This window comes from Myxine glutinosa, chromosome 6 (genome assembly GCF_964187855.1).
Source record: "Myxine glutinosa chromosome 6, kmMyxGlut1.1, whole genome shotgun sequence".
Taxonomy (NCBI): domain Eukaryota; kingdom Metazoa; phylum Chordata; class Myxini; order Myxiniformes; family Myxinidae; genus Myxine; species Myxine glutinosa.
In genome coordinates this window covers 144244064-144268599 of record NC_136266.1, presented here as the reverse complement: position 1 = coordinate 144268599, position 24536 = coordinate 144244064, and the positions used below count along the sequence as shown (strand labels likewise).

At 48.8% G+C, this 24536-nt stretch overlaps 1 protein-coding gene across 2 annotated transcripts in view; it reads left to right on the top strand.

Moving 5' to 3' along the window:
- Positions 1 to 546: 546 nt before the first annotated feature.
- Positions 547 to 24536, top strand: part of MIB2 (MIB E3 ubiquitin protein ligase 2) — a 71162-nt gene continuing 47172 nt past the window's right edge. Inside the window, exons 1-3 of one of the 2 annotated variants that reach the window (XM_068121238.2) lie at positions 547 to 808; positions 8210 to 8468; positions 8876 to 9047. In XM_068121238.2, coding sequence (XP_067977339.2) covers positions 8246 to 8468; positions 8876 to 9047 — 395 coding nt within the window. In that variant the 5' untranslated portion in view covers positions 547 to 808; positions 8210 to 8245. The remainder of the gene's footprint in view (positions 809 to 8209; positions 8469 to 8875; positions 9048 to 24536) is intronic. The other variant, XM_068121239.2, reaches the window with a different exon arrangement.

Genomic DNA, 24536 nt, shown 5'->3' with positions numbered 1-24536 from the left:
TAACAATCAAAGACTTACATGGGTGCACAGTAAGCAATCAAAACGGCTTACAGTGGCACCCATGTAACACCCCAAAACTGCTTACAGTGCACCCACATAAGCAAAACTGCTGACAGTGCACCCATGTAACAATCAAAACTGCTTGCAGTGCACCCACGTATCAAAAGTGCTTTGAGTGCACCCACGTAACAATCACTGATCAGACTGCTTACGGTACACCCACGTAGCAATCAGACTGCTTACGGTGCACCCACGTAACAATCAAAACTGCTTACCATGCACCTACGCAACAATAAAACTGCTCACTGTGCACCCACGTAACAATCAAAAACTGCTTACTGTGCATCTACGTAACAATCAAAACCCGGAACTGTTCTCTGTGCACCCACGTAACAATCAAAAACTGTTTACAGTGCACCCACGTGACAATGAAACTACGTACAGTGTACCCACATGAGAATCAAACTGCTTACAGTGCACGTACGTAACAATCAAAAACTGCTTACAGTGCACCCATATACGGAACCATTTAAAAATCACGGAACATCCCTGGAGCTTGAGATTGTACTTGTAATAAATGAGCCTTGAGTAGAGCTATAAATATCTTGGGGACTTCACCTGCCCCATCCCCATCGGGGCTTCGCCTGCCCCCATCCCCATCACCATCCCCGGCCCCTACCGGGCCCGTTCCCGGTCCGGTTGTGCCTGGTGCTCGGTTCGTATCAATATCTGCTGGCGGCCGACCATTGTCCAGCCACGACGTCTCTCCCAACGAGCTCTCTGATCGGGGACACACGGGGATCGAGGTGTAAGTAAACAAAAGGCGTGGATGGTAGGCCCCACGACGGTCCGTAAATAAACCCCCTACCCTCGATTCCCCAGAAATCTAATCGAGGCGGTATCGGATCGGGTAGGCCGCGGCCTGTGTGTGACTCCATAAACACGTTTAATGTTTCATTTATTGATCGAGTTTTCTCAGTTTTCCTTTGTTTTCCTCTTTATGTTCGCGACAACAAACTTGTAAAACATCTATATATTCACCCATTAAATTACGTGTCGATTACGTTCTCACCCGAAATGTGCGTGGAAACGACTCATAATTGTGTAAATATCGTGTCGCGGACTCACGAAGGTCGATTATCCATTATTGTGATAATTTCTACTTCCTGTACTAATAATAAGTACCACACTCATTTTGGTGCTTCAAACGACTGCAGTCGCACCTTGATGAGCCGGATGACCTTTATAGCGTTGGTCCGACAATTAAACAAGAAGACATCATGCAGAGCATGATACTTGCAAAATCCACCCCCTCCACCACCCCCCCGCCCCCCCTCCCACCACCCCCCCTCCACACCCCCCGCCCCCCCTCACCACCCCCCCCCTCCACCACCCCCCCCTCCACCACCCCCCCTCCACCACCCCCACCTCCACCACCCCCACCTCCACCACCCCCCCTCCACCACCCCCACCTCCACCACCCCCCCTCCACCACCCCCACCTCCACCACCCACCCCCCACCTCCACCACGCCCCCCCCTCCACCACGCCCCCCCCTCCACCACCCCCTCCCCTCGCCCTCCCCTTAAGAGGATGCTATTGATCCATCAAATTGTCCATTTAACCCATATTAAAATTGACGATCTCGATCAAAGCTCGGGTTAATAGGATGAAAAGTGACGATTTTTCAAATGAAAAATGATGATTATAGAAGTTTCACCTTGAGTTTACCTTTGACCTTTTGACCTCAAAAATAGTTGGTTTCCCAATTCAGTGAGGCGCTGTGCAAACGCTGTTAAATTTTCAAGTCAATCAGATGAAAATTGATGATTTTTCAGATGAAATTTGAAGGTTTTGGAAGTTTGACCTCTAGTTGACCTTTTGACCTCCAAAATAGTTGGTTTCCCTATTTAGTGACTCGATGTGCAAATGTTGTTCAATTTTCATTTCAATCGGATGGAAATTGACAGTTTTTCAGATGAAAATTGATAATTTTAGAAGTTTGACCTTGAGTTGACCTTTCACCTATTGACCTTAAAAATAGTGGGTTTTTCAATTCAGTGAGGCACTATACAAATGCTGTTCAATTTTCAGGTCAATCGGATGAAAATTGATGGGGTTTCGGATGAAAATTCATGATTTTGGAAGTTTGACCGTGAGTTGACCTTTGACCTTTTGACCACAAATAGTTTGAAAAAATAGTTTGTTTCCCAATTCAGTGAGGTACTATGCACATGCTCTTCTATTTTCAAGCCGATTGGATGAAACTTTACTGTTTTTCAGATGAAAATTTGTCATTTTGGAAGTTTGACCTTGAGTAGACCTTTGACCTTTTGACCTCAAATAGTTGGTTTTCCTATTTAATGACTCAATGTGCATATGCTGTTCACGTCAACAAGTCAATGGGATGAAAATTGATGGTTTTTCAGATGAAAATGAATAAAAATAAAAATAAACACCGTTAGAGGCCATTTTTCCCCGCAAAGCGGGGGTTGGCCTTTTTCGGGGACCGTGGTTGTTGTTGTTTTTTGGTCCCCTTTTTGAAGCAATGTTTTACGGCCGGATGCCCTTCCTGCCGCCAACCCTTTTTGTCACCTTTTACGACAAGCAGGGAATTACCAGTGAACTGGTACTCAATTAGCCGACCTCGGAAGGATGACAGGCTGAGTCAACCCCCCTGGCGTTAATTCAGCGATCGACCGGGATTCAAACCCAGGATCCTAGGATCCTAAGCTGGCACCCTAGCCGCTAGCCCAACACCAGGGTCTATCAGATGAAAATGAATACAACAACAACAACATGCACTTTAAAGGCCATTTTCCCTGCTAGAGCGGGGGTTAGCCTTGCGGTCCCCATGACAATCTTCTCCATTTTGCCCTATTTTCTGCATCTCTCCTTGTTAACCCCCTTGCCCGCATTTCTTCCTCCACCATCTTTAGCCAAGTCTTTCTTGGTCTTCCCCGTCTTCTACTTCCTTCTACATTCATTTCCATCACTCTTCTCAACCAGTCACTTTCATCCTTCCTCAACACATGACCAAACCATCTCAACCTGTTCCTCTTCACAGCATCAATCACAGGCTCTATTCCCATCATCTTTCGCAATTCATCATTTGTCTTCCTCTCTCTCAACGATACTCCGCACATCCGTCGAACCATTCGCATTTCCACCCTTTCCAACCTTCGTTGCTGCTCTACGTTCATTACCCATGTCTCGCTCCCATAAATCATAACACTTCTCACACATGCAGCATATACCTTTCCCTTCAGCTTCAACGACACTCCCCTCATCATCAGCACGCCACTCAATTCCCGAAACTTCTTCCATGCACATCTCACTCGAGCAACCGTTGCCGAGTCTGATCCACCTTCTCCATTCAGCATGTCTCCGAGGTAGCAAAATGTTTTCACACCTTCCAGCTTCACGCCGTCTCCAAGATCCAACTCAACATTTCCTCCATCTGCAGCTCCCTCTGTGCACACCTTACATTTGAATGTAGCTGCCACACTGGTTAATGACCCTCTCAGACCACTACATTTTTGATGAACCCACTCAGCGCACATTGTACACTGAAGGGAGTTCCCTCCGACACCCTTCCTACACACAGCACAGGGCCACTTCCCAGTTCTTTCCACCTCACCACATGCTTTACCACTTGCCATCACCTTCGTCTTTCGGATATTCACCTTCAGACCTTTTGTCTCCATACATTCCTTCCACGTGTTCATCTTTTCCTTCAGTCCATCCATACTTTCCGCAATCAACACCAGATCATCTGCATACAACAACTCCCATGGTAAACCCTCCTTTACGTTCTGAGCCAGCACCTCCATCACAGCTACAAATAGTAGTGGACTTAGTACCGACCCCTGATGCACTCCCACCTTCACCTCAAACTCACCACTGTTCCCGTCCTTCGTCCTTACAGCTGTGCGTGCTCTTTTGTACATTGCCATCACTATGATCAACCATTCCTCCACTCCTAACTTCCTCAATGCCCATGTCAATACTTTGCTTGGAACCCGATCGAATGCTTTCTCCAGATCAACAAACCCAAGAAACAACTTCTTCCTCTTCTCCATGTACTTCTCCTGCAACTGCCTCACAATGAAAAGCGCGTCTGTCGTTCCTCTTCCTGGCATGAATCCAAACTGCATTTCGTCGATCTTCACTTTCTTCCTTATCCTCCTCTCCAACACCCTTTCCAATACCTTCATTCCATGCTCCAATAACTTTATCGCCGGTACGAGCCACACTCCAGAGGGTCACCTTTCCCCTTGTATAGAGGGACGAGGGTACTCAGTTCCCAATCCACTGGAATGCGGCCTTCTTTCACCACTAGATTACAGATCTCTGTCATTCTCTTCACACCCCAACTTCCTGCTGCCTTCAACATATCTCCCACAACTCCCGTCGGCCCTCCCGCTTTTCTACCCTTCATTGCTTTTATCGCTTCCTCAACTTCCTTCTCAGTTATCTTCTCTGCCGGTCCTAAAACTGGGTTACTCTCTATGTTGCCATCCCATTCATTCTCTGTATTCAACAGCATTTCCATATATCTTTTCCATCTTCCTTTAATTCCATCTGTGTCGACAACGATTTGTCCCACTTCATCCTTCAAGCAACTCACCCCCATCACATCACACCTCTCTTTCGCTATCTGCTTTGCAATCCTGAATACCACTTTCTGACCCTCTTCCGAATCCAAGCGTTCTCCGAACATTTTCCTACATGCCTCCTGCGCCTTTGCTACCTCTTTCTTTGCAGCCTTCCTGGCTGCCTTATAACTTTCATGCTCTGCTGTTTCTGCTCCCGTACCCTTTGCCTTCTGCCACTCCTTGAACTTCTTCCTCTTCTCGTCAATCCTCTTTCCAACTTCATCATCCCACCACCATGTTTCCGAGTGCCTCGATAGTCCTTTTGTCCATCCACATACCTCACCAACGGCTCCCAACAGACTAGCTTTCATTGACATCCAACCACTTTCAAGCTCAACCACATCAGCCTCGACCATACTCAGCCTCTCTTTTAATACCTCCCTTACTGTCACCTCTTTCAACCTCCACACCTTCATTCTCGGTTGGTACTTCACCCGCCAAGCTCTCCTCGCACCTTTCACCCTTACGTCGCAGACAACCAACTGGTGCTGTGAAACAGCCTTCTCCCCCGGGATCACCTTTGTGTCCCGGAGGTGCCCCCTATCTCGCCTACGCACCATCAGGTAGTCAACGGTTGTCGTCGACCCACCTGACGTGTATGTAACAAGCTTATTATCCTCTTTCTGGAACTGAGTATTACAAATCAACAAATCAGCTCCATCAGCAAACTCCAAAATCCTTTCACCTTCTCCATTTCTCACACCATATCCGTAGGCCCCATGAACTCCGTCAAAACCATCCATACTCCTTCCCACATGTCCATTTAGGTCTCCTCCTACTACCACAACAACTTCCTCATCTTTCACGTTTTCCATCAGCTTCTCTGTCGCACACCAGAACTTGTCCTTCTCTTCATCGCTTCGACCAACCTGCGGAGCATATCCCGAGATGACGTTCACCAAGAGCTTTCCAATCATCATTTTCACCATCATCAACCTATCACTCACTCTAGTCACACTCACCACACTGTCTACAAACTCCTCAGAAAACAGGACACCAACACCATTCACGCCCTCCGGGCACCCTTGCCACACAAACTTGTATTTCTGTCCCTGTCTACCCTTCACCATTCTCACACCACTTCCCTTCCATCTCGTCTCTTGCACACAACATATGTCCACTCTTCTTCTGACCAATACTTCCACCACTTCTCCTGATCTCCCTGTCATTGTTCCATGTCCCAAACCTCAGAAACCGATCTCCACTTCGGGCTGTACCCTGCCCACATGTAGTTGTAATTGTCATGGTTCTCTTTTTGAGGCAATGTTTTTATGGCCGGATGCCCTTCCTGACGCCAACCCTCTTAGTCGCCTCTTACGACACGCAGGGATACGGCGTACCTATTCTTATCCAGGGTACACACTGGGAAAATGAATGATTTTGGAAAATGAATATAAAATAATATAAATAACCACCTTTGGAGGCCATTTTTCCCCGCAAAGCAGGGGTTGGCCTTTTTCGGGAACCGTGGTTGTTGTTGTTTTTTGGTCCCCTTTTTGAAGCAATGTTTTACGGCCGGATTCCCTTCCTGACGCCAACCCTTTTTGCCGCCTTTAACGACAAACAGGGAATTACCAGTGAACTGGTACTCAATTAGCCGACCTCGGAAGGATGACAGGCTGAGTCAACCACCCTGGCGTTAATTCAGCGATCGACCGGGATTCGAACCCAGGATCCTAGGATCCTAAGCCGGCACCCTAGCCGCTAGCCCAACACCAGGGTTTCTGAATCGAAAATGAATGATTTTGGAAATTTGACCTTGGGTTGACCTTTGACCTTTTGACCTCAAATAGTTGGTTTCCCGATTTAGTGACTCAATATACAAATGCTGTTCAATTTTCAAGTCAATCGGATAAAAAATGGCGAGTTTTAGAAATTTGACCTCCAGATGTCTTTTGACCTCAAAATCAATAAGCTTCTTAATTGTGACGACCTCTACAACTTGGTGTAGTTTTGTGACGATCGGTTTAGAATTGTGACCTGTAGGCCGGTGACAAACAAACAGACAAACAAACAAGAAGACGTCATGCAGAGCACGAAACTTGCAAAATCCCCCACTCCCCCCCCCCCCCCCCCCCCCAAAAGGTTGCCATTGATCCATCAAATTGTCCATTTCATCAAGATTAAAATTGGCGGTTTTGATCAAAGCTCAGGTTAATGGGATGTAAAGTGATGCTTTTTCAGATGAAAATTGATTATATTGGAAGATTGACCTTGAGTTCACCTTTGACCTTTTGCCCTCTAACATAGTTGGTTTCCAAATTCAGTGAGGCAATATGTAAATGCTGTTAAATTATCAAGTCGAGCGGATGGAAAGTGATGATTTTGGAAGTTTGACCCTGGGTTGACCTTTGACCTCTTGACCTCAAAAATAGTTGGTTTTCCAATTTAGTGGCTCAATATACAAATGCTGTTCAATTTTCAGGGCAATCGGATTTAAAATGGCGATTTTAGAAATTTTGAAAAATTTGAAATTTGACCAGGTGGAGGTATGCTCTCCACTGAGTGCCGTTCTAGTTAATATATTTACCAACTGACCTCGTCGGCGGAGGCACAATTATATATTATGATGCAAAGGTTAACTGGTTTGATTTTGGGGCCAAGAGGTGAAAGGTCAGAGGTCATGTTAAGTAAAAAACATGGAGGCAATTCCCCTGGTGCTCACCTGGAAGAATAAACAGTATACTGCCCTGAATAAAGGTATTTTAAACCAATTTTAATGGTTGCTAGAAGACAGGGCAGCATGTAGATCATACTAACATAATCATAAGACTTTAAACAAACAAACAAAAAAAATTACTTATTTTGGGGGGCAACCCTCTCCCCCTGCCCTCCCTAACCCCATATATCTCCTCAGACCCCAAATGTTCTAATGCCTTGAACAAACATTGGTATATCACGGGTGGTGAAGGTTATGGTCAAGTTTCATCGAAATCGTGTGTGTAGTTTCAGAGGAAAAAGCAAATTCCTATTTTGGGGGGTCAAACCTGGACCCACTTTGACTCCCGGTAAACCCCCTTTGACCCCAATTTTTTTTAATGCCGTGAACAAACTTTAGTCACAACACAACGAATGTAATTTTGTGGCAAATTTGGTCGCAATCCCATCAGCGGTTTCGGAGAAGAAGTTTCAGGTATTTACGGACGGACTGACAGACAACGCGCCATCGCCTAAGCTCACCTGAAATTCATTCCACGTGAGCTAATTATTTCTTTACCGAGATAACTTAAGATCGGCTGAAGGGATCTAAGTTAAGCTCGGTACAAATATGTATAATAATGTAATAATGTGGCTGGAGTCATGTCGGTCGACGTCACGACGTCGAAGAATGCTGGTCTAGTTTTCTCAGAAATTGCCTCGTGTTGAACAGCCCACTTTACCTCTCAGTGACACATGTCGGTGTGTATACATAGAAGGGGTCCTTGGCATGAGACGACAGGGAAATGAGAAATGTTTGTGGAGCAGTTGACAGACAGGCAGGTATAATTTTGAAGCATTTTCTTTGCACTTTGGGTTTGGAATCGGCTGTTTGTTGTGGGTGAATCGGTGCAGGTCGTGCCCTACGTCGTCCCGCCCGTGCGAATCGCCATGGAAGTGGGCGTACGGATAGTCCGAGGACCCGACTGGAACTGGGGCAACCAGGATGGCGGTGAGGGTCACGCTGGTACCGTGGTGGAGATCGGGCACGAAGGGAGTCCCACGACGCCCGCGGGCACGGTGGTCATACAGTGGGACATGGGTACGAGAACGAACTATCGTACCAGCTACGAGGGTGCTTACGACCTCCTGATGTACGACAATGCCCAGATTGGTAGGACAGGAAACCGTGAAGCAATGTGGGTGGGATGGGTTACCGTTTCCTTTCCTCTTTGTGTTGTACTTCTTTTTCTGATCTATTTCCTCTTTTATAAACTTTTAAATTCCCGAATCGAATCTTATGTTTGGGGTAATATTTTGGGTCTCATTTCTCTGGTAATCCTTTATTGTTGTTGCTCACCTGTCTATACCTAAAGTATTTAACCTACCTTTTTCTCCATTTTAGGACTCCCATCCTCAATTCCTTTTCCTTTTAACCGTTTACTTCCCATCGTGTTTCTCACATTCTCCATTTTCCTTTTCCTTGTGCTCCCAAATTGATGTCTCGGCTGTAGTCTTGTTCCTTCCCTTCATGACATTCGACCCTTTCCTCTCTTGCTCTCTCTCTCTCTCTCTGGTTAGGTATTCGACACCCAAATATCATCTGCGATGGCTGCAAGAAGTTGGGGGTTATGGGTCTGCGCTGGCAGTGTAGTGTGTGCTTCGAGTTCGACCTGTGCTCTCAGTGCTACATGGAGAACAAGCACGATCTCAATCACGGGTTCTCCAGATACGACACGGCGCACTCTTTCCCGTATGACCCTGTCTTTGTGCACCTGCATCAATGTTCACATGTCTTATCACACCCGTTTTAGTCCGTCCAAACACAGGAGACGAAAATGTATTTTGTGCATTGGAGGACACCATGAGTACAATGGGTATTTCGGTGTTTGACATTTGTGTGTTTCTGTGATGTGCAGTTTACGTGCACTTTGTGCTCTTAAGGATGTGACATTATATAATACTAGTGAGGTACCCATGCCACGCATGGGTGGGAGGCCAGAAGCAAACAGACAATGCAGAAACGGCGAATGCGAAAGCATGAAACCAATAAATTCCACATTCCTGTAGCACCTTCAGTCACATGTCAGACATGGACAGCACGTTCGTGAAGGACTTCCATGAAAAACGTACCCGTTGGCAAACAAACGGGTACGTGTGTTTCATACCCAGTCAATGGCGAATCTGCATATGACGATCCGAAAATTCACTTTTAGGAAGTAGAAACCGTCACAGCATTTCGTCATTCACTTGAACTCGATATCTCTTTTTTCATTCCAAACAGCATAACTCCAATCACAAATTAAATAACATTAATATAAAAAATAAACTTTTAACAACATTCGTGACATAAACAACTATTTAAATCCTGATGTGAAGTTCCGTACGTTTGGGTGAATACAATTACGCATTCAAAATCGTAATTGTATTCACTCGATTCCAATCATCAATTATATTGATACTTTAATAACACGATTAGCGTTTAACGATTTAACATTACGATTGAATGACGGTTGTATTTGGATATTATCAAACCCGCGCATTGCCGTCATCTGTCCACTTCCGCATTCGCGGCAGGTTCATAATTCTCATCAAAATCTAAACAGTATTTGTAGAATTTCAATAAAAGCCACATCACTGTTCATATCGGTAAATATTATTCCATCGTGTTTGGAAAAACTAGAAAATTGGAAAACTTGGAAAAACAATATAGCCTATTTTACTCCCAGGGGTCCCAGGAATACCCACCCAAAATATCGTTGCGATCAGTTGAGCCGGTTTTGCGGTACCTTTGAGGTACCTTCGAACGGAAAGACGGACATTTGGTGAATTATAGTAAGATGATAGCGTTTGACACAGAGATGTACCTGGATGAGCCTTTGATGTAAATATGGTGATAACTACTTGCTTTACTCCCCACTATGTTCGAGCTCCTCCATGAGCCTCGACTTTGTACACAAACAAAAAAAATGGATTTTATTAATGTCCACCATGATGTACTTCAGCACCAAAATTATTTGTTGGTCTTTCAATTATTGTTACCTCCACTACCAAAGGTGGATGGAGGTTATATTTTCACCCCTACCTGTCTGTTTATCTGTCCGTTTGTCAACAAAATATCTCAAAACGTTGTGGACGGATTCGGACGAAATTTGGCAGAGATGTAGCGTATGTGACAAGGACGAAATGATTAGATTTTGGTGAAGATCCGGATTCGGATCCGGCTACTCGAATTTTTAAGTGATTCTTCACCATTGGGAGATAGGGCCAAAATCGATACATAGCAGGATATCTCAAAATGTTTTGCACGGATTTGGACGAAACTTGTTGGACAGGTTGTGTGTGTGACAAGGAAGAATCGATTCAATTTCAGTGAAGATCCGGAACCGGATCCGGCTAGTATAATTTTTAAGTGATTCTTCAACATTAAGTGATATGGCCAACCAGGTGGAGGTATGTGCTCTCCACTGAATGCCGTTCTAGTTACCTCTGTCACTGAAGGTGATGTAGGTTATGTTTTCACCTGTTTGTTATGTTTATGTTTTTTTGTTTTTTGTTTTTTTTGTATACAAGATCGAGGCTCGTGAAAGAGCTAACATTAATCACACAAAAAGTCAAACCGACACATAAAACACAAAATAAGGGGAGCAGTAGACAAGATGGGGAGAGAGGGGGAAGGACACAACCACAACATTTGAGAGCAGGGACATCGAGAGAAATGTGGGAGGGAGAGGGCTTGGGGGGAGGTGGGAGAAGTATAAAACATATGGACACTGCAAGGACTTCCAGGAAAGAAGTTGGAATTTCAAAAAAGTGTATCTGGGGTGAATTAGCGGGTGTAGAAAAGATCAAGGTTTTGGATGGGGGAAGATAAGAGATGGTGGTGAACAGCTGTTTTAAAGACCTGGAGGGAGGAGTGGGATTGAAGGGAGTGGGGGAGTTTGTTCCAGAGGCGGGAGAAACGGGGAATGAAAGAGTGAAGGTGAGCAGAGAGCCTAGATTTTGGCAGTTTAACCATAAGAGGGTTGCTGGCAGATCTTGTGTGACCTGTAGGAATATTTGGGGGACAGAGCACAGAGAGAGCTGGGGGAGCAAGGCCGGAGAGGAGTCGGGGAAGACAGGCCACCAACCTGCCTGCGGTGAGTGAGTGAAAGGCCCTCAGAGTTAGCTTCATTGCAGGAGATTCCAATGATTCTGAAAGCGTTGGTTTCAACAGTGTGAAGCCGAGCTAGGTGTGAGGCAGGAGCACCACCCAGAGGGGGGAAGAGTGTTCCATTGAGCTGCGGATGAAAGCCTTGTATGTTGTGAGGAGCTCACGTGTCCCAAGGAAGGACTTCGCACGACGGAGGATGCCCAGTTGGCGACTGGCTTTGGAGGCCAGCTTGTAAATGTGGTTTTCCCAAGAAAGATCATGGCAGATAGTGAGACCCAAAAGCTTGAACGACAGACTTCTTGGAGAGGATTGTTGAGAAAGTAGATGGGAGGGTTTCCAGTCGGTCTTTTCGGAGAGACATAGTAAGAGTGTCAGATTTGTCAGGATTGAAAGACATGTTCCACTTGTCTGTGATTTTGTCCAGGTCTGCAGAGGGTGAGGAGGGTGCAGACTCCCGATCTGAGGGATGAGGAATGGAGCAGCAGAGAGTGGAGTCATCAGCAAAGAGATAGAGAGGATTTTCCAGAGATTTAGAGAGATCATTGATGAAGACCAGAAATAGCACAGGGCCCAGAACACTGCCTTGGGGAACTCCAGCCTGAACAGGAAGGGGAGATGAGAGAAATCCATTCAGGGCCACACGTTGACTACGACCAGAGAGGAAGTCCGCAAGCCATGCGTGGAGATTTCCATGGATACCATTGGAGGAGAGTTTGGTGAGCAGACCTGGGTGCCAGACCGCATGGAAGGCACGTGATATATCGAGGGAGACAGCTCTGATTTCCTGTTTGGCATTGAGGACCTCCATCCATTGTTGAGACAGCAGAAGCAACATGTCCAGAGTAGAATGACCTGGTCTGAATCCAAATTGATGATCAGAGATCAAGCCATTGGAGAAGAGGAAGGATTTGATATCCGAAGCAATGATGGATTCCATGACTTTGCTGATAATTGGGAGCAGGCTGATTGGTCTGTAGTTGCAAGGATCTGTTTTTGCACCTTTCTTGTGCAAAGCGGTAATGTTTGCTGATTTCCAAGATGCTGACAGATGACCTTGAGCAAAAGAGGGTGAAAAGAACAGAGAGAGGGTGAGATAGAGCGGCAGAGCGGCAGAGCAGCAGAGCAGGATTTTAGGACTTATGGGCTGATTCCGTCTGGTCCAGTTGCAGAATTAGAGTCGAGGTTTGACAAAAACTTCTCTAACTTGTCAGGAGAGAAGGACACAGAGTCCAGGAGCATTTGGTTTCGACTGGGTAAGGCGGGATACCAAAAATATCAGCTCTATCAAAGCAAGCTTACGGCACTGAATGCAACATGGACATCAGCATTGCGGTTTTGTTCAAAATGCTTTGGGTGCTGGTTTCTCTTGGGAAGCTTGTGTCATCTGAAAGAGCAGAGATAAGTCGCCATTTTGTGTCCCTCGCCCCGTCTGTGCTTGTGACTTGACGCCTTAGTTTTTATCTGATTATTTTACTTTATTGTATGTAGTTATTATTGATTTCATTCTCCGTTTATTTGTTCGGGATTAAACCCGTTTGGTTTTATTCAAAGCTTTATCCCGGTGTGTACCCTGGTTAGAATAGGTACACCGTATCCCTGCGTGTTGTAACAGGCGACTAAGAGGGTTGGCATCAGGAAGGGCATTCGGCCATAAAAAAAACATTGCCTCAAAAAGAGAACCATGACAATTACAACTACATATGGGCAGGGTACAGCCCGAAGTGGAGATTCGATTTCTGAGGTTTGGGACATGGAATGTAGGGACAATGACAGGGAGATCACGAGAAGTGGTGGAAGTATTGGTCAGAAGAAGAGTGGACATATGTTGTGTGCAAGAGACGAGATGGAAGGGAAGTGGTGTGAGAATGGTGAAGGGTAGACAGGGACAGAAATACAAGTTTGTGTGGCAAGGGTGCCCGGAGGGTGTGAATGGTGTTGGTGTCCTGTTTTCTGAGGAGTTTGTAGACAGTGTGGTGAGTGTGACTAAAGTGAGTGAAAGGTTGATGATGGTGAAAATGATGATTGGAAAGCTCTTGGTGAACGTCATCTCGGGATATGCTCTGCAGGTTGGTCGAAGAGAAGAGAAGGACAGGTTATGGTGTGCGATAGAGAAGCTGATGGAAAACGTGAAAGATGAGGAAGTTGTTGTGGTAGGAGGAGACCTAAATGGACATGTGGGAAGGAGTATGGATGGTTTTGAGGGAGTTCATTGGGGGTTACGGATATGGTGTGAGAAATGGAGAAGGTGAAAGGATTTTGGAGTTTGCTGATGGAGCTGATTTATTGATTTGTAATACTCAGTTCCAGAAAGGGGATAATAAGCTTGTTACATACACGTCAGGTGGGTCGACGACAACCGTTGACTACCTGATGGTGCGTAGGCAAGATAGGGGGCATCTCCGGGACACAAAGGTGATCCCGGTGGAGGAGGCTGTTTCACAGCACCACTTGGTTGTCTGCGACATAAGGGTGAAAGGTGCGAGGAGAGCTCGGCGGGTGAAGTACCAACCGAGAATGAAGGTGTGGAGGTTGAAAGAGGTGACAGTAAGGGAGGCATTAAAAGAGAGTCTGAGTAGGGCAGAGGATGATGTGGTTGAGCTTCAACGTGGTTGGATGTCAATGAAAGATGGTCTGTTTGGAGCCGTTGGTGAGGTATGTGGATGGACAAAAGGACCACCGAGGCACTCGGAAACATGGTGGTGGGATGATGAAGTTGGAAAGAGGATTGACGAGAAGAGGAAGAAGTTCAAGGAGTGGCAGAAGGCGAAGGGTACGGGAGCAGAAAAAGCAGAGCATGAAAGTTATAAGGCAGCCAAGAAGGCTGCAAAGAAAGAGGTAGCAAAGGCGCAAGAGGCATGTAGGAAAATGTTCGGAGAACGTTTGGATTCGGAAGAGGGTCAGAGAGCGATATTCAGGATTGCAAAGCAGATAGCGAAAGAGAGGTGTGATGTGATGGGGGTGAGTTGCTTGAAGGATGAAGTGGGACAAATCGCTGTGGACCCAGATGGAATTAATGGAAGATGGAAAAGATATATGGAAATGCTGTTGAATGCAGAGAATGAATGGGATGGCAACATAGAGAGTAACCCAGTTTTAGGACCGGCAGAGAAGATAACTGAGAAGGAAGTTGAGGAAGCAATAAAAGCAATGAAGAGTAGAAAAGCGGGAGGGCCGACGGGAGTTGTGGGAGATATGTTGAAGGTAGCAGGAAGTTGGGGTGTGAAGAGAATGACAGAGATCTGTAATCTGGTGGTGAAAGAAGGCCGCATTCCAGTGGATTGGGAACTGAGTACCCTCGTCCCTCTATACAAGGGGAAATGTGACCCTCTGGAGTGTGGCTCATACTGAGCGATAAAGTTATTGGAGCATGGAATGAAGGTATTGGAAAGGGTGTTGGAGAGGAGGATAAGGAAGAAGGTGAAGATCGACGAAATGTAGTTTGGATTTATGCCAGGAAGAGGAACGACAGACGCGCTCTTTATTGTGAGGCAGTTGCAGGAGAGGTACATGGAGAAGAGGAAGAAGTTGTTTCTTGGGTTTGTTGATCTGGAGAAAGCATTCGATAGGGTTCCACACGAAGTATTGACATGGGCATTGAGGAAGTTAGAAGTGGAGGAATGGTTGATCAGAGCAGTGATGGCAATGTACAAAAGAGCGCGCACAGCTGTAAGGACGGGAACAGTGGTGAGTTTGAGGTGAAGGTGGGAGTGCATCAGGGGTCGGTACTAAGTCCACTACTATTTGTAGCTGTGATGGAGGTGCTGGCTCAGAACGTAAAGGAGGGTTTACCGTGGGAGTTGTTGTATGCAGATGATCTGGTGTTGATTGCGGAAAGTATGGATGGACTGAAGGAAAAGATGAACAAGTGGAAGGAATGTATGGAGACAAAAGGTCTGAAGGTGAATATAGGAAAGACGAAGGTGATGGCAAGTGGTAAAGTATATGTGGTGAGGTGGAAAGAACTGGGAAGTGGCCCTGTGCTGTGTGCAGGAAGGGTGTCGGAGTGAATTCCATTCAATGTACAATGTGCGCTGAGTGGGTTCATCAAAAATGTTGTGGTCTGAGAGGGTCATTAACCAGTGTGGCAGCTACATTCACATGTAAGGTGTGCACAGAGGGAGCTGCAGATGGAGGAAATGTTGAGTTGGATCTTGGAGATGGCGTGAAGCTGGAAGGTGTGAAAACATTTTGCTGCCTCGGAGACATGCTGAATGGAGAAGGTGGATCAGACTCGGCAACGGTTGCTAGAGTGAGATGTGCATGGAAGAAGTTTCGGGAACTAAGTGGCGTGCTGATGAGGAGGGGAGTGTCGTTGAAGCTGAAGGGAAAGGTGTATGCTGCATGTGTGAGAAGTGTTATGATTTATGGGAGCGAGACATGGGTCATGAATGTAGAGCAGCAACGAAGGCTTGAAACGGTGGAAATGCGAATGGTTCGGTGGATGTGCGGAGTGTCGTTGAGAGAGAGGAAGACAAATGATGAATTGCGAAAGATGATGGGAATAGAGCCTGTGATTGATGCTGTGAAGAGGAACAGGTTGAGATGGTTTGGTCATGTGTTGAGGAAGGATGAAAGTGACTGGTTGAGAAGAGTGATGGAAATTAATGTAGAAGGAAGTAGAGGACGGGGAAGACTGAGAAAGACTTAGCTGAAGATGGTGGAAGAAGAAATGCGGGCAAGGGGGTTAACAAGGAGAGATGCAGAAAATAGGGCAAAATGGAGAAGATTGTCATGGGGACCGCAAGGCTAACCCCCGCTCTAGCAGGGAAAATGGCCTTAAAATGCATGCTGTTGTTGTTGTTGTTGTTGTTGGGTAAGGTGGGAACAGAGAGAGATGGGTTTGGGACACAAGATTTTGAGGCAAACACAGAGTTGAGGCATTCAGCTTTGTCACGTGCAGTGTCAACTCTGTAGTCATTTGAGGTAAGGGAGGGGATGGAGGGGGAACAAACACCAGAAACGGATTTGACCAGACGCCACCAGGATTTTGAGAGTTTATTCTTGAGTGTGGAGAGATAGTGCTCCGTGGCACTCCTGAGAGTAGACACACACTTGTTCCGAGCTTGGTGGAAGGAACTGAGATTGCCTTCAGTTATATTTGCCTTCCAAGAGGCAACGGCAAGTTGTTTCAGGGCAACTGCCTCACCACAAGATTCAGTGTACCATGGACGGGAGGAAGGGTAAGGCAACTGAAGACGAGATGGAATAAATCTGTGCATGAGAGAGAGCAGTTTGCTTTGGAAGAATTCCCAGGAAGAATGTCAGAGGCAGTAGAGATGGGAGACCAGTCCAGTTGATTGATGGCTGCTTGCAGACCGTGCCAGTCGGCCTGAGTGAAATGCCAGACTCGTCGGCGCTGAGGAGGCTCTCTGAGAATGGCCAGAGAGATGTCCACTTTAACAAGCACTTGATCAGAAGAACCGATTGTAGCAGAAGAAGCGCATCAGACATTTTCAGGGAAGTTTGCCATAAACAAGTCTAGAAGAGAAGATGCTCCGTTGACTGAGATCCGGGTCGGGGAATTGACAGATTGTGTCACTCCCAATGAGTCGCAGAAGTCCTTTGCTGAGGTGCCATGGCTGGTGAGAGAGGAACCCACACCCAGCCAGCTGGCATGATGTCAGTTGAAGTCGCCACATATGAGGAAGAGAGAGTTTAAATGAAACTCTCTCCTCCTCATATGTTTGAGTAGTTTTGTGAGTGTCTGTGAATAGTTTGAGTGAGTAGTTTGTGAGTAATTTGAGTAGTTTTGAAAACAAACTTTGTGAGTAGTTTGAGTAGTTTTGTGAGTGTCTGTGAGTAGATTATCTCAAAATGTTATGGACAGATTTGGTCGAAACTTTGTGGACAGGTTGGGTTTATGACGATGATTAATTGATTTGATTTTGGTGAAGATCTGGATCCGGAAATGCAATTAGAGGCACATTTTAAACACTTTCAATGAAATTTTGTATATGCAATCAACATTGGGGGAGGAATTAAATAGGCAACGATTTATTTGGATTTTACCCCGGTTCATGCTCATGGGAGTGGGGACCAAAGGTCACAGGTGTCAAAACTGGGGAAAAAATTGAACCCAAAATTTGATATTGTGTCATTCCTAGTGGAACTTTTTGCTTTAAGTAGGAAGCGTAGGGGATTTGCGATGACGCGACATGGACTTTGTTCTAGTTTTATGTTTAAACTTTTATGGCATTGATCCTTTTATTTATTTATTTTTTACGAATGCAAGTTGGCCGGCAGAAAGTTAATTTTGAAAATTTCCTCCTGGAATAATTTCTGTTTGTCATATTAAGGAATCGGTGATCGATATGAAAATGTTCATGCATGTGATATTTGTCGGTTTCAGTATTGCATGAAACTGGAGAATGAAACTGGAAAGTATTGCATGAAACCAGAAGAAACTGGAGAAACATGAAAATGGAGAAGATTGTCATGGGGACCGCAAGGCCAACCCCCGCTCTTGCAGGGAAAATGGCCTTAAAATGCCTGTTGTTGTTGTTGTTGTAGTAGTACTAGTAGTATTGCATGAAACAACGTACACGCAGTGTACACAATGTGGAGAATTGATCATCGGGCTCGGGAAAAAGTGTGAAAGGGAGAATATCCATGCCGTAGAACTGAATCGGAGTGGCAGGATAGCTTCATCGGTAGCCTGTCCACCTGAGGCCCACCTGGGGGCTCGGCTCATAGTGCCGGTGGTATTGCGTGGAGTCGTCCAATAATTGACCGTTCTGCATTTTGCCAGCAATTGGCGCTGCATCCCTAAGCACGCCGTCTCTGGACGTGATAAGTTTGCCGGCTTGTTTGCAAACTCTATCATACGTAACCTTTTCAACAGCAGGCCATTGTGTGAGTACACCCACATACCAATTAAAAACCATGTACAGTACACCCACATACCAGAAACCGTGTACAGTACACCCACATACCAATGAAAAACCCTGTACAGTACACCCACATACCAATGAAAAACCCTGTACAGTACACTCACATACCAATTTAAAACTACATACAGTACACCCACATACCAGAAACCGTGTACAGTACACCCACATACCAATTAAAAACCCTGTACAGTGCACCCACATACCAATTTAAAACTACATACAGTACACCCACATACCAGAAACTGTGTACAGTACACCCACATACCAATTAAAAACCCTGTACAGTACACCCGCATACCAAAAATTGTGTACAGTACACCCACATACCAATTAAAGCACTTACAGTGTATACAGCCACATATCAATTCCAAACCCTGTACAGTACACTGACATACCAATGAAAAACCCTGTACAGTACACCCACATACCAAAAACCATGTACATTACACCCACATACCAATTTAAAACCACGTACAGTTAATACACGCACATACCAATTTAAAACCGTTTACAGTACACCCACATACCAATTTAAAACCACGTACAGTGTATACACCCACGTACCAATTAAAAACCGTGTACAGTACACCCACATACCAATTAAAAACCATGTACAGTACACCCACATACCAATTAAAAACCGTGTACAGTACACCCACATACCAATTAAAAACCATGTACAGTACACCCACATACCAATTAAAACCGTGTACAGTACACCCACATACCAATTAAAAACCATGTACAGTGAGTACACTCACATACCAATTTAAAACCACATACAGTGAGTACACTCACATACCAATTTAAAACCACCTACAGTGTATACACCCATGTACCAATGAAAAACCCTGTACAGTACACTCACATGTACCAATTAAAAAACGTGTACAGTACACCCACATACCAATTAAAAACCGTGTACAGTACACCCACATACCAATTAAAAATCGTGTACAGTACACCCACATACCAATTAAAAACCCCGTAAAGTGAGTGCATGCACGTACCAATCAAACAACATGCACAGTGAGTGCACCCACGTGCTGTACCAATTAAAAACCATGCACAGTGAGTACACTGACATACCAATTTAAAACCACATACAGTGAGTACTCACATACCAATTTAAAACCACATACAGTACACCTATATACCAAAAACCGTGTACAGTACACCCACATACCAATTTAAAACTACATACAGTACACCTATATACCAAAAACCGTGTACAGTACACCCACATACCAATTAAAAACCCTGTACAGTACACCCACATACCAAAAGCCGTGTACAGTACACCCACATACCAATTAAAGACCACTTACAGTGTATACACCCACGTATCAATTCCAAACCCTGTACAGTACACTGGCATACCAATGAAAAACCCTGTACAGTACACCCACATACCAAAAACCATGTACATTACACCCACATACCAATTTAAAACCACGTACAGTTAATACACGCACATGCCAATTAAAAACCCTGTACAGTACACCCACATACTAATCGAAAACCATGTACAGTACACCCACATACCAATTTAAAACTACATACAGTACACCCATATACCAACAACCGTGTACAGTACACCCACATATCAATTTAAAACTACATACAGTACACCCATATACCAAAAACCGTGTACAGTACACCCACATACCAATTTAAAACTACATACAGTACACCCATATACCAAAAACCGTGTACAGTACACCCACATACCAATTAAAACCGTGTACAGTACACCCGCATACCAATTGAAAACCCTGTACAGTACACCCACATACCAATTTAAAACCACGTACAGTGTATACACCCACGTACCAATTAAAAACCCTGTACAGTACACCCACATACTAATCAAAAACCGTCAATCGTATGTTATCCAGGAGATTAAATGTGCACATGATGATAATAACGAGACAGGTGCAACTACACTGTATGTACATTATAAATGTAATTTGGACACATGTTAAAAATGCAGGTGGGTGAATTTAATATGACATTGAAGGAACTGCGCTCCAACGCGAGTCGAAAGAATTGACGCGACCAAAGACGGAATTCGTCCGAGTTGCTTTATTGAAACAAAACAGCTCAGGTATTCTGACAAGCCCGTTTTTCGGGCAACAATATATATACACATTTATGTCGGGAAGTTTGCCCGGCAAAAGCTATACCGGGCATGCCCGGGTATCAAGGGCGAGCCTTGGAAAGGCGAGTCTGGACCTGCCCGGGCGTGTTTGGCTGCGGCCTGGCAAGTCGAGGCTGGGCGTGCCCGGGCGCTCTGGGCGAGCACTGGAAAGGCGATAGCGGGCATGCCCGGACGCTCTGGGCGTGCCCTGGAAAGGCGATAGCGGGCATGCCCGGACGCTCTGGGCGAGCCCTGGAAAGGCGATAGCGGGCATGCCCGGACGCTCTGGGCGAGCCCTGGAAAGGCGAGAGCGGGCATGCCCGGGAAAGACGAGACCGGGCGTGCCCGGGAGGTTCGGGCGTGCCCGGAAACAGTGAGTCCGGGCATGCCCGGGAGAGGCGCGTCTGGCCGTGTTCTGGCCGGTGCAAGGCGATTATGTACATCCAGCGGTAACCGCTACACACGCCCCTCCAGAATCGACCTGCACCGGCAGGGTCAATTTAAGGGGGGTCCGGATGACCCGGCCGAAGCGACCCCTGGAGGGTCGTGGGGAGGGGTCTGACGTGGTGGTGGGTGGTCGAGCGGGGGGAACTGTGGACGGGGGGCGGCCTCGCCGCGGAGGAAGGGCCAACCGTGGTGGTCGGTCGACGTCCATGTGCGCCGGTTTGAGGCGGTCCACAGAAATCCGGTCCGGCCGGCCGCCGAAGTCGACGATGAAAGACTTGTCGCCCCGTCGCAGGACCCGGAAGGGCCCGTCGTACGGCGGCCGGAGTGGCCCCCGGTGCGCGTCATGACGCACAAAGACGTACTCCGCTGTGCGAAGCGCCGGGGGGACGTAGGACTGGGGGCCACCGTGGCGGGACGTCGGCACGGGGGCAAATCGTTGGGCGGCCTCCTGGAGGTCTGAGCGCTGGCGAGCGGCGGACCAGGGACTGGTAGCGTCAGGCACGAATTCGCCCGGGACGCGGAGTGGCTGGCCGTAGACGAGCTCGGCGGCGGACGCCTGGAGGTCTTCCTTGGGGGCCGTGCGAAGGCCCAAAAGGACCCACGGCAGCCGGTCGGCCCAACCGTCGTCCTGAAGGCCGGCCATGAGTGCGGCCTTCATGGAGCGGTGAAACCGCTCGCACAACCCATTGGCTTGGGGGTGGTAGGCCGTGGTGCGGTGCAGCGTGACCCCCAACGAACGGGCGACCGCGCCCCAAAGCTCAGACGTGAACTGTGGGCCGCAGTCGGATGAGATGTCCGCTGGTGCGCCGAAGCGCGCGACCCAGGTGGCGATGAACGCCTGCGCCACGTTGGCGGTGGTGGTGGAGGTGAGGGGCACGGCCTCCGGCCACCTGGTGGTCCTGTCCACCATGGTGAGCAGGTGGGTGAACCCCCGCGAGGGGGGCAGGGGACCCACCAGGTCCACGTGGACGTGGTCGAAACGCCGTTCAGGCACGGCGAAAGGTGCCAGCGGGGCCTGGGTGTGGCGGTGGACCTTGGCTCGCTGGCAGGCCGTGCAGGCGTTGGCCCAGTCGCGGATGTTTCGTCGAAGGCCGTGCCAGACGAAACGCGCCGACACCAGCTTCTGAGAAGCTTTCCGGCCCGGGTGAGAAAGGCCGTGGATGGAGGCGAAGATGCGGCGCTGCCAGGAAACGGGCACGATGGGGCGAGGCTGGCCCTGGTAGACGTCGCAGAGCAGGACGGTGCCCGCGAAGGGGATGTCGGCCAGGCGGAGGCCCGTGTCCGCCATGCGGAGTGCCTGCACCGAGGCGTCGGTGGTCTGGTCGGCCGCCATGAGCGTGAAGTCCACGCCAAGGTGGACCGCGTTCGCGCTGGCCCGCGAAAGGCAGTCGGCCACGGCGTTGTCTTTGCCGGCGACGTGCTGGATGTCCGTGGTGAACTCCGACACGGCGGAGAGGTGGCGCTGCTGGCGGGCCGACCACGGCTCCGTGACCTTAGCCATTGCGTAGACCAACGGCTTGTGGTCGACGAAAGCCGTGAACGGGCGGCCCTCCAGGAGGTGTCGGAAATGGCGAACGGCCAGGAATAGCCCGAGCAGCTCGCGGTCGAACGTGCTGTAGTTTAACTCGTTCGGCCGGAGTTGCCGGCTGAAAAAAGCGAGTGGCTGCCAAACCCCGTCCACCCATTGCTCATGGACGGCGCCCACCGCGTAGTTGGAGGCGTCCGTAGTGAGGGCGATGGGCGCGTTGAGCACCGGGTGAGCCAGCAGCGTTGCGTCGGCGAGGGCCCGTTTGGCACTGGCGAAGGCCGCGTCCATGGCCGCGGACCAAACAATGTCATGCTTGGCCGGCTTGCCCCGGAGGGCCTCATAAAGGGGCCGCATGAGCTGAGCAGCGCGGGGCACGAATCGGTGATAAAAATTCACCATGCCGAGGAACTCTTGGAGGGCCTTGATGGAACGGGGACGCGGGAACGTGGTGATGGCCTCGACCTTGGTCGGCAGCGGCACGGCCCCGGTCTTGGTGATGCGGTGGCCCAAAAAGTCAACGGTCGTCGCGCCGAAGTGGCATTTGACCGGGTTGACAATTAAGCCGTGCTCGCTGAGGCGACCGAACAGTGTTCGGAGGTGGAGGAGGTGCTCGGCGCGGGACGTGCTGGCGACGAGGATGTCGTCCAGATAGACGAAAAGAAACGGCAGGTCGCGCAGCACGCCGTCCATCAAGCGCTGGAACAACTGGGCCGCGTTCTTGAGGCCAAACGGCATCCGCAAAAATTCGAACAGGCCGAACGGCATGATGACGGCCGTCTTCGGGACGTCGGCCGCCCGGACAGGTACCTGGTGGTAGCCCCGTATCAGGTCAATTTTCGAAAAGATGACCCATCCCGCCAAACGGGCGGAAAAGTCCTGAATATGCGGGATCGGGTACCTGTCGGGGGTGGTAGCGTCATTGAGACGGCGGTCGTCGCCACACGGGCGCCATCCACCCCCCGGCTTTGGCACGATGTGCAGTGGCGAGGCCCACGCGCTATCGGAGCGCCGCACGATGCCGAGGTGCTCCAACGCGTCGAATTCGGCCTTTGCCACGGTGAGCTTGGCTGGGTCGAGGCGGCGGGCCCTGGCGTAGACCGGCGGGCCCGTAGTGGGTATGTGGTGCTCGATCCCGTGCCGCACCGCGACGGCCGAAAACGTCGGCCGCGTGAGGGCCGGGAATTCCACGAGCAGGCGAGCGAACTCGTTCGTTGCCGGGAGGGCGCACGCCAGTTCGGTCGGCGCGGAGCTGCTCATTGTGCACGCCAGGGAGCTGAAGGTCTCGGCGTGGACAAGGTGACGTCGTTTGACGTCGACCAGCAGCCCGTGCGCGCAGAGGAAGTCGGCGCCCAGCAAAGCCACGGGGACGCTGGCGGTAACAAAAGTCCATTGAAAGCGCTGGCTGCCGAAGCAGAGGGTGACGACGCGTGGGCCGAAAGTGCGTATGGCCGAGCCATTAGCAGCGACCAAAGAGGGGCCGCAAACTGCGTCCAGCCTGTCCTGCTCGGAGGCAGGTATGACGCTCAGTTGGGCGCCGGTGTCGCACAGGAAACGCCGTCCAGACGCTTTGTCCCGAATAAACAGCAAGTTGCCCGAGTGGCCGGCGCTCATGGCTGGGAATGAACGCCGGCCCGGCCGTTTCCCGACCTGCCGAAAGTGCACGGGGGCCGGCACGTCCGAGCCTTGTGTCCGAACCTGGCGTGGTAATAACACCACGCCCGGTCAGGTGGAGGCCCCGGCCGTCGTGTCGGAAGCGGGCGGTGCGGCGTGGCGGCCGCCAGTTGCACCGGCAGTTCGGCCTCCAACCGCGCAGGGCGCTCGGGCGTCGTGGGCGTCGCCTCGGACGGCGGCGGACTCCAGGTAACCGCGCCGATGTGCTGGCCCGCCGAGGAGATCTTATCGGCTTCCCTGGCGAGGGCGCGGGAATCCGTGATCAACGTGCCAGCCAGGGCGAGGCGTACCGGGTTAGGCAGCTGACGGAGGAACAGCTCCCGGAACAGGAATGCCGGAGAGTGCTCGCCGAGCAACGAGAGCATATAGTCCATGCGCTCGGACGGGCGCGTGTCGCCGAGCTCGGGCAGGTC